The following is an 11,226-nucleotide window of genomic DNA, read 5'->3' on the forward strand; positions in this document are numbered from 1 at the left end:
TTGTCATCATGTTGCCTGTGAAGACCTTGTTTTTATAGATTGTCCCTGTAAATTTCTTTTCTGTATCTCTCTTGGGGTCTTTCTCCATTTATAGGACCCACCCTTAATATTTCTTACAGGGCCGGCTTAGTGGTCACATATTCTTTCAGTTTCTGCCCGTCTTGAGAAGCTCTGCATCTCTCCATCCATTCTAAATGACAACCTTGCCGGATAAAGTATTCTTGGCTGCATGTTCTTCTCGTTTAGTACCCTGAATATGTCTTGCCAGCCCTTTCTGGCTTGCCAGGTCTTTCTGGTTAGGTCTGACGTTATTCTGATGTTCCTCCCTCTGTACGTAAGGAATCTCTTCCCCTTAACTGCCCTTCGGATGGCTTCCTTGGTTCTAAGACTTGAGAGTTTTACTGTTACATGCCGGGGCGTTTGCCTGTTTTCCTTGATCTTGGGAGGGGTCCTCCCTGCCTCTAGGACACAAATGTTTGTTTCATTCCACAGATTAGGGAAGTTCTCAGCTACGATTTGCTCAAATATATCTTCTAGTCCTCTCTTTCTCTCTCTCTCTCCACCTCAGGGATTCCAGTAATCCTGAAATTGGAACGTTTCATGGTGTCACTTATTTCTCTGATTCTCTTTTCATGTATTCTGAGTTGTTTTTCCCTGGCCTCCTCTTTTCCCTTTTTCTCTATTATTTGGTCTTCTAGGTCACTAATTCGTTCTGCCTCACTCACCCAAGCTTTAGATTATCTAGATTAGACTGGATCTCATTGATAGCATTTTTAAGTTCCTCCTGCTAGTAGTCATTCTGTTGAGGGATGGTTGAGGGAATGTATAGAGTCCAAATTATTGACCACAACCCAAGCAAGATGCACCTGTTTTCCAGGGACCTAAGGGTTGCTGGCCTCTTGTTTTCCCAGTCTGTCTTCTGGGGGAGGGACCTGCCGCTGTTACTCAGGCAACCCTGTTTGGGCAGAGTTGCCCTGCCCCCTGTGGTGGGGGATGGGCTCAGTGAAAACTGGTTTGGGGGGGCTTTTATTCTCTGGCGGCTTTCCCTGGCAGCTTTCCACGTCTCTTAGAGAGTCAGAGCAGAAGAGACTGTTTCCCACCCTCTGCCTCAGAGCAGAGAGATTGCAGTCTGTTCTTCAGTGAGCTCTCCAGGCCACACTATCTCCATTTCTGTCTGTGCGGCTATAAACTGCAGTCCTGGGTTGTGTGCCCCTCCACAGCACTCCCAGTCCTCACCTCCAGGTCGGGGCACATCTCTGCCCTTTGTGCTTCTAAAACCGCCAGCTACACCCAGTTTGCATGCGCCACCCAGCGCTCTGGGTTTCCCTACGGGGGCTGCCTTAAAGTCCTTTTCCCATCGGTACCGGTCTGCGAATCTGTGCCCCCTCCCTAGTGCGGGAGGCTGTCGCTCACCGGCGGTGTAGGATCCCTACCGCCGGGCTCCCTCCCGCTGCCATTTATCCTTTGATATCTGCCTGTGGAATCACAGCTCCCCGCTTCATACCTTGAAACCAACCACCTGTGATATTCTGTTTGTGGAGATCCAGATCTATCTTCTTACATCTCAGGCTGATTTTGTGGGTGTTCAGAATGGTCTGAATTCTGAATTCCAGGGACCGGTTGGAATAGGGTCCCCTACTCCTCTGCCATCTTTTCCCTGTGGTCTTATCTCTTGAAGAACCAGAGCCATTTGACATGTAGAGTTTCTCATAGTCTGGAATGTGCTGATTGCATACTCATGGTGCAGATCATTATATTTCTGTATTCTCTGAGTTTCCTGAAAATTGGTAGTTTGTTTCAGAATACAAATCAGATTCAGGTTAGATCCCTTTGACAAGACCATAAGAGGCCCCAAATATCTGATTTGCTTTCTTTTTTGTTGACATTAGCACTCTTACACTTAATGACTGAATTAATTGACATTAGCACTCTTACACTTAATGACTGAATTAATTAAATAGGAATTGCAAAATGGTAATAGTCTAATTCTATCTTTTCTTATGTATTAGATGGAATAGTATAAATAAATACTACCCCCTAGTCATCTATTATTTGGTGACCCAGTTGTAGGAACATATAGGAACAGCAGGATAAATCCTTGATTCTTTATCTTTATGTACCAGTTTTCATGATAGTTAATTGGTCCTCTGTCATCATCCAAAGGTGACCAATTTTTTTTTTTATTTTTGAGTAATAATGAACTTACAGATTTAAGCATATTTTATAGGTTTCAGTATATTGCAGTTGTCATTATTGAAGCTCAAATTGTTTTACCTTTGGTGGGAGCTTCTTCAGATTGGTTCTTCAGACTGATTAGCTCCTTGCTACTTAATATAAGATTCATCTTGTACTTTTCCTCTGGAATCACTCATTTCTGTAAGAAGCTCTGGTTTCTCTTAGTGAGAAATGGCATTTCAAGACCAAAATTTGAGCACTAGAGATGTTCATTATTACTGGATTGATACTGTTTCTAAGCCTTTTCAGTGGACAGAGCTAGGAAAAATAAGGATGAAAATTACTCATGAGTTCATATTGATATTTCTAATTCAAATTCACAACCACAGAGCCTATGTATCTCCTTTCTTCCACACTAATAATTTTCTTTCTTGAGAGCACAAGACATAATAGAATTAGAATATTCCAACATTATTCATTTCTTTTATTCTCTGTTATACACACAATGCACAATAGCTTTGGAGTAACAGTACTAATACTACCACTGATTACTGAGAACATTAATTTTTTTGCATATATACTTCTTGTTCTCTTCCCATTTTTAAAATAGATGTACTATTCTACATTGTCATAATTATAACTATTACATTTGATTACTTTTCCTTTCCTAATCCTCAGTCTTAGTTTTACAGCTAATAATATGTTTAATGCTTATCACCAGTCCTTATGTCTGTGTCTCTTTAGTAATTTTGTTTGTTTGAAGCTTATGCTCTAGGAGATTCATCACTGAATTCCCATATGTTGATGTTTGTCTGTGTCTTTTGTACTTGAAAGTCAGTTTTACTGGGTATAAAATAATTGGATTACACTTTGTATCTTTGAGGATTTTAAAATGTTACTCCATTTCTTATGTCATAAAGCATTGCTGTGAAAAAGTCTGATGATCATTTAATTTTCACATTCTTCTATATGCCCCCAATATTTTTTTTTCCTGTTAAAGCCTAATAATTTAAATAAAATAAGTCTTGGTGTTGGTCCTTCTGGGTATTTTTAGGTAGGTGGTATGTTCTTTTTAGCAGGTACTTTTTTTTTTTTTTTAATTGAGACCAAATCATTTTAGTATTTGTACTCTTCAGGAACTTGTATGGTTGGTATATGGCTCTTTGTCTTTCTTCAGTGGACTTTTTATATCTCTTTTTTTAAATTTAAAATATTTTCCCCTTCCCCCTTCTATTTCTTCCAAGGTATTGTTATATTTATTTCTCTTTGTTTTCATTCTAGTTTGGTTTTCATTACTGAAGTGATTTCTTTTCCTTTAATTTTCTTTTTTCCTGAGAATTGTATCTTCAGTTCTCAGTTTTTTTAATTCTGATGTCTGTTGTTCTTTTATGTGTTATATCACTTTTCTTAATGTCTTTAGCTTATTTTGAAATAGTAAGTCGGAAGTTTTGATCTGTTTGGTGGACACATTTTCCTGAGTGCTTTCATTGTCTGTAGGGATTTATTCTGCTTTTTTTTCTTATAATAAATTTGTGTGGGATTTGACCTTGATACTTTTCTGTTGGTCATTTTTATGTTGAATTAGGTTTCTTGAACTTTTAGGGTAATTCAGGAAAGATGTTCTGACTTCATAGAGCTCCTGCTTCTGTTGTTTTTATAGTGTTCAAAAGATGAGGACCATACTGTTCTCAGATTTTCTGTGTCTCTTTCCCCTTAACCCAGTTTGGTCTGAACCCTCTGTACTGCTCAGTTTTGATTCTATACCAGTGTTTTCTTCACATGGGGCTTGTTCTGGGAGACAGCTTGGGTGGATCTGTTTTGAAAGTTCATGGGGACTAAATTACTTCAACCCCTTAGGAGCTTTTTACTATGGACCCTTTGTCTCACCTGGTATTGGAGAATGTCAGAGTTTCTCCCAGTTTCAGCTGTTGTTATTGTTTCCAAATTGGCCTGTTGTGCTTTCTAGTGATTAGCCATTTGCTATTTTGGAGTTGTTTTGTTTTTAGGTCCATTAGTTGCCACCTTGTTGCCTTCTTCTTCCTTCCAAAAAGTATAGGTCTTGTGGGTATTGGTGAATTGTCTCTGCCCATTTGCCTTTTGGGGTTTGAAGGGATACCTTGTCAAATAATTTTATTTTAAGTGTGTTGTGGATGGGATTTTGGTTTTGCTTTCTAGTGGCCCTGTTTTTATGATGGGATTTGAAGAGATCAAAGTCTGTGCGGCCAGTGCTGCCACCATCTTCCCTAAACCCTTGCCTTTAGTTTCGATGTCCCTTGTATGCCACTCCGCCGCCTGCTTGATCTGATCTCCTTTCTTCCTTTCTCAGGGGTAACCATTATTCTTAATTTTGTGCTTATCCACTCCTTTACTTTTCTGTGTAGTTTTAGCATATGCTTATATCCCTAAACAATATAGTTTCTGAAGTATTATATATGGCATCATGTGTATGTATTTTTCTGTGACTTGCTGTTTTTGGTCAGTCTGTGTTCTTGAGATTCAGTCTTATTGTGTATGGTTGTAATTTATTAATTTTCCCTTACAGCATACTAGAATTAATTGTCATAGTTTATTCATCCATTCTTCTGTTGACAGAGTTGTTTCTAGTTTTGTTCTGTTACAAACAGTGTTGCTAAGAACATTCTTGTATATATTTAAACTGGTGTACATGAGCAAGATTTTCTCTTGGTATTTGGTTAAGAGTAGATTTATTGAGTTACAGAGAAAGTGATTTTTAAACTATACTACATAATGGCCAAATCATTTCTCAAAGTGGCTAACTAATTTCCATTTCCCTTGTATTACACCCAAACTAAAAACTGGACTTTACCAATAACTTACATATATTTCTTTTCCCCTGCCCCATTTCTCTGCACTTTTCCTACAGATAACTTCTTTACTGTTTGTGTTTATCTTACCTTTCGAAAAAAAGAAGGCATAATAATATATATGAATATCTACACAGTAAGTTTTTAGTTTTACTTGTTTTGGGCCCTATTTTAAAATGGAGTATTACACTGTATATAGATCTCTGGGATGTGTCTTTTTTAAATTTTATTTATTTGAGAGAGAGAATGAGCAGGGTGGGGGGTGCAGGGGCAGAGTTAGAGGGAGAAGCAGACTCCCCGCTGAGCAGGGAGTCCGATGCGGGGCTTGATCCCAGTACCCTGGGATCATGATCTGAGCCAAAGGCACTTAGCCTGCTGAGCTACCCAGGCACCCCTGGGACTTGTTTTTTTCACTCAACATTATATTAGTAAAAGTCACCTGTGTCTTTGCATATGGTTGTAGTACATTCCTTCTCATGCTCTATAATTTATTAATATCTATATTTTATTTATTGTGCTGATCATTATTATTGGTTACAAAACAATAATAATAGCAACCACTGGTAGAGTATTCACTATGTCCTAGGCATTTTTTTGTGTTTTATATGTATTATCTCCCTTAAACCTTACAAGAACTGTCTGAGGTAGGTACTGTTTTATTCTCATTTAGCAGATGATGTAACTGAGCAAGATGGGTTAAGTAACTTGCCCAAGGTATCACAGATATCTAGTAGTTGGGGCCAGGATTCAAATCTAGACTATCTTTAGTCGGCTCTTATGCACTGTGTTGTTTTGGATTCTGGAAATATAGACAATATTTCTGTCCTCTCAGACCCTTAAATACAAAAAATGATACTTGTTTAAAGACCCAGTATATTTTACTGTTTTATTTTTAAGGTTTTAATGTTGAGAAAAAATTTGTAATCTTTGCTTTATTTGATTTTAATTTGAGAGATAAAATTATGTTTGGAATGTACTTCAAACTCTAGCAAGCTAAACTACGGGATTCTGTGAATGCACTTACTGAAAGGCCATTTTTATTTAGTACACTAGCTCATAGTGCTCACATGAGGATATTAGCACCATCTACTGGCAATGGGAAACAATAGCTTGGTGTGTATATAGTATTGTTTGGAGGACAGTGTTATACCTTCATAGTTTTTTTCTTTTTGAAAACTGTTCCTGGGGAAATTAATATTTTGTAATTTTTCTATGTAGTGGGTTTTGTGCCCCAGTTTGGTTTCCTTAAACTTACAAGTATCAGCTATTAAATATTGCACATTTGCATAATCGAGACTATTGCTTTGAGGAAAAATACCAGAAAGGGTATAGTTTTACAAGTCTGTCATCCTCCAGCAGTCTTTTTCAAAGCATACATAAAATACATAAACTTACTAATTTGTTAGAGTAATAAGAGCAAAGCTGTCATATTGGACCAGTATGAACTGTATTTAATTTGTCATTCTGTTTGGCTTAGTTAAGTAATACTGTCTTTTGTAGTCAGAGGAGTAGAATTAATAATAGAGTGAAAACAAGGGTTCTCTGACTAACCGTGGGAAGCTTCTCTCTGCTCAGCTCTTGGTATTAACCTAAATTCTACTTTCAACTTTCCTACTTAAACTGGTTTAGCTTTCATTTGTCAGTGGCCTGGTATCTTGTTTGTATCCTATTTTAGACTAACTTCTATTATTTTGAACTATTCTTTGCTATTTTTTTCTCTCTTTTAACTTATGTGACTTAAAAATGTATGAGAAATCATTTGCCTTCTCATTCTATTTCTTGGCTGATATATTCCATTTCTTCTTCTTTTCCAATATGTTTTCTTTTTTTTTTTTTTAAGATTTTATTTATTTATTTGACAGAGAGAGACACAGCAAGAGAGGGAGCACAAGCAGGGGGAGTGGGAGAGGGAGAAGCAGGCCTCCTGCCAAGCAGGGAGCCCAACGCGGGGATCCATCCCAGGACCCCAGGATCATGACCCGAGCCGAAGGCAGACACTTAACAACTGAGCCACCCAGCCGCCCCTCCAATATGTTTTCTTAAAGACACTTTACAAGTTAAAGTTGCCCTAGATGTGACGTTAGTAAGAGGTGAAATATAATCTTTATAAAAGGAGGGACATGGTGATTGCTTAATGAGTGTTGGTTGAGTGATTCATTCAGGGAATTTTAAAAAGCTAGCTTACATTATAGAGCAAGAATGGCTGTTTAGGGAACCATTGGTCTGATATGTTTACTTGTGAATCTACTGAGAACAATAAACAATTGTTTTTTTTTGCCCTGTGGCTATTTAACACTTGAAATGAGAGCTGCTTTCTGTTTAAAATGTTAGCTTAGGGGCACCTGGGTGGCTCAGTTGGTTAAGCGGCTGCCTTCGGCTCAGGTCATGATCCCAGGGTCCTGGGATCGAGTCCCGCATCAGGCTCCCTGCTCAGCAGAGAGCCTGCTTCTCTCTCTCTCTCTCTGCCTTCCTCTCTACCTACTTGTGCTCTCTATCTCTCTGTCAAATAAATAAATAAATAAAAATAAATTATTAAAATGTTAGCTTATTGTGGGTATACTTTAGCAATATCTGATTAAATAAAATAAAGACTTGTTTATTTAAAAATAGCAATAAACAGATTTTAGACCATATGCCATAATGTCACATAGTTGAATTTAGAAAGTCCAAGTTGCTGGGGCGCCTGGGTGGCTCAGTCGTTTAAGCATCTGTCTTCGGCTCAGGTCATGATCCCAGGGTCCTGGGATTGAGCCCCACATCAGGCTCCCTGCTCAGCGGGAAGCCTGCTTCTTTCTCTCCCACTCCCCCTGCTTGTGTTCCCTCTCTCGCTGTGTCTCTCTGTCAAATACATAAATAAAATCTTAAAAAATAAATAGTCCCGAGTTGTATTACTAATAGTTTAGGTTTTTAACTAATGTTAAAGATAGTCTTGGCGTAGAGAATGAAAATGGGATCATAATACTATATTCTTTTAGTTTTTGTTGTTTCTTTGAGTATTTTACTTTTTTAAGATTTTATTTATTTGACAGAGAAAGACACAGTGAGAGAGGGAACACAAGCAGGGGAAGTGGGAGAGGGAGAAGCAGGCTTCCCACAGAGCAGGGAGCCCGATGCAGGACTCGAACCCAGGACCCTGGGATCATGACTCGAGCTGAAGGCAGATGCTTAATGACTGAGCCACCCAGGCGCCCCGAGTATTTTACTTTTGAGCACTTATTACTGCTAAAGGGAAACCTCATTCCCCTTTCTTAATCTGATCTGTGGTGGATACCGAAGTATTTTTATTATATTTAAAAATATTTTTAAAAATTGCTTATTTTAACTTTTCCCCCCAATCCTTAATCGACTTTCTTATTCTATATTTAAAGAGAGAGGTGTATAGAGGCTCTCAAAATATATGAACATGTAATACTTTTAAATGATATGAGTTGTTTTCAAAATGCTTTTTATTACTCTCAGATAATTTATTCCGTTCTCTCAAACTCTTTAATTATCAGCTGATCCTTTGATTTGATATATTTGTCTCTTCATTAACTGCTAATAATTATTTAATTCAGAGCTACTTTTCATCATGCTGAGTTTTAGGTGAGGGGATAACAAAATGAATGATTACTGCCATCTAAGGACTATTATAATTTATTATGAGCTTTACACTCTTTATATGTTATAGAGAAAAATATGTAAAGAGATCTGTTGAGGCATAAGAATTGATTGTTTTAGTTGTACAGAGCCATCAAAATTTAGCCTGAACTGAGAATATTAAAATGAAACTCCCAAAGTGAGATGTACATGGTAGTATTTGAGTGGGACTTTGAAGAATAGGAAGGAATTGGTGAGTGGAGATGAAGAAAGGGTGCTTCAGCCTGAACAAACCATTGCAGCTTACATTGGATCTCTGAAGTAGTATTTTAACAAATTTCATATTGCATGAATACTTTTGGGAATTCTGACTTTATGAATCATGAATTGCAGTTCTTTTGGAAGACCATATAATACTTCTTTCATGTGGTGTATTCTATATCACTACATTAGAAAGAAGATTATGTTCTGTTTAAGCATGAAATTGTCTGCCAGAGTATTTTAGAAATGGGAGGAAAAAAAAAGCTAGTGTGTTTTCCAGTTAATGCTATCGGTAAACTGTTTGAACAGGTGCTTAGAAAAAATAAAGCTTCAAAAAATAATTTACCCGAGGAGGAGTGAGTTATTCTTAAACTAGTATCACAATTTAGAGAACAATTTTCATATTCTTTTACCTGTATGTAAAAATATTTTTCCTCAACACAAATCTGTCTCCTTGAGAGTTGTGATCTTTTTTTGTATAGGTCCTAGTTTCTGTGCTGCACAAAAGGGCACAGGTAAAGATGTTAATAGGGTTGAAGCCCTTCTCAGCTACTGAGGACTCTTCTCTAATTCCTTTTCCCAGAGGACAAACACACTCCAGTTAGAGAAGTCCCTATCCTAGAAGTGATTATACATTTGCCTTATTTAGTTAGTGGATTCAGCACTTACCTTCTAGAAGAGTATAGGCACAAATTAGGAACTCAGTAAACACTTTCCTCATATATAGAGTATTCAGAAGTCCAAACAAGATGAAATTCCCCTTTGATCATGTCTTTTGGGCAGGTTATTATATATGCCTCCTGTGATTTAGAAAAATTGACTACCCAATCTCTGGTCTTCTTGAAGTCAAATTCTTGGTTTATATGGATAATTCAGTTTGTTGTGCTTTGCCAAATTGTTTTTGCCAGTATGCTGGGTTTTTATTTCTTTTTATTGCTGTTCTTGTGATTTAATTGTTTAAAAATCTAAGCTAACTCAACTAAATTGAGTGTATATTAAATATTCATTAAATAATTTATAATTATATTAACACACATTATACTTAGTATATTTAACATTTTATAAAATATTAAGATATTTTTATTATAAATATACTTTATATGTTAAAATATTTAAATTTTAATTTCAGGTATATTATATTTTTTTGCCCATGTGACCTAGTTTCCCAGGGCTATTCTTTCCTACCTGTTCAACTCTTGGCTGCGGGAATGAAAGAAGTGACCAGAACTTGGAAAATAGTAGGTGGAGTCACACATGCCAATAGCTATTACAAAAATGGCTGGATAGTCATGATAGCTATTGGATGGGCTCGAGGTAATATTAACGTTATGTGTTTGTAAATATTCTGTTATTGATATACAACTGCTACTGAATGATTGTCTAGTTACATTAATGAGGATCGCATACTTCAGTAACAGTATTTTTGGAAGAAGGAAGTCTTCTCTTGGCTAGTAAAGTTAATTCATAACTAGCACTTTCACTAGTACTCGTCATCAGCCATTATTTTTTTTTTTTTTAAAGATTTTATTTATTATTTGACAGAGTGAGACATAGTGAGAGAGGGAACACAAGCAGGGGGAGTAGGAGAGGGAGAAGCAGGCTTCCCCGCGGTGCAGGGAGCCCGATGTGGGGCTCGATCCCAGGACCCTGGGATCATGACCTGAGCCGAAGGCAGACGTTTAACGACTGAGCCACCCAGGCGCCCCATCAGCCATTATTTTGAGCCTGACTACCTTAGAGTATAAAATTCTTCTGATTGATTTGATTAGTAGCTCAGAACCAGAGGGATTCATGGTTAATTAAGGTACAGTGCCACCATAAATAAAATAAGTTAACTTAAGAAATTATATAAAAAGATTATATTAAAAATTGCTCTTTTTTGTGTTTTTTTCACCCTAGATAACTAGAAGTAGTAAATATGATTGATTATGGGTTCATCTTTACTCTATATCACTTACCTTTATTGTTGAGTTCTTTTGTATGTAGAAATTGAACAAATTTCTCTAATCTCTTGTTGTATTGTACTGCATCTAAAACTAGTATCAGGGAATGAAATGATAAAACAGAAATTTTTATTTTTCAGGCCTGAAATAAGCCTTTAGGAACATCTCTGTGCTTGAGGCTCCTTAACCTTAATTATGGTACCATAGACAGTTGGCAACACTGATGAAAAGGGAGGAATTACAATTGTCTCAGTACCATAAATGTACAAGAAAACTTTTTTTCTTCCTCCTCAAAGTTATATTTTGGGGATCTTCTTGGGTTGTTTCAAGTATTTTCTCCATAAAATTTGGCTAAATATTCTTGTTTCATTTTATTTTTAGGGGCAGGTGGTACTGTTATCACGAATTTTGAGCAGTTGGTAAAAGGAGGTTGGAAACCAGAA

The 11,226-nt window shown here is 37.0% G+C and overlaps 1 protein-coding gene across 2 annotated transcripts in view; it reads left to right on the top strand.

Annotated features, from left to right (window-relative positions):
* Nucleotides 1-11,226, top strand: part of TMEM38B (transmembrane protein 38B) — a 52,927-nt gene that overhangs the window by 18,038 nt on the left and 23,663 nt on the right. Inside the window, exons 3-4 of one of the 2 annotated variants that reach the window (XM_081803317.1) lie at nucleotides 9,970-10,154; nucleotides 11,165-11,226. The exon at nucleotides 11,165-11,226 is cut by the window's right edge and continues 10 nt beyond it. The exons of the other annotated variant lie outside the window; for it this stretch is intronic. Coding sequence (XP_081659443.1) covers nucleotides 9,970-10,154; nucleotides 11,165-11,226 — 247 coding nt within the window. The remainder of the gene's footprint in view (nucleotides 1-9,969; nucleotides 10,155-11,164) is intronic. 2 annotated transcript variants of the gene reach the window in all.

Source organism: Leptonychotes weddellii, chromosome 14 (genome assembly GCF_054177405.1).
Source record: "Leptonychotes weddellii isolate Sample4059 chromosome 14, ASM5417740v2, whole genome shotgun sequence".
Taxonomy (NCBI): Eukaryota; Metazoa; Chordata; class Mammalia; order Carnivora; family Phocidae; genus Leptonychotes; species Leptonychotes weddellii.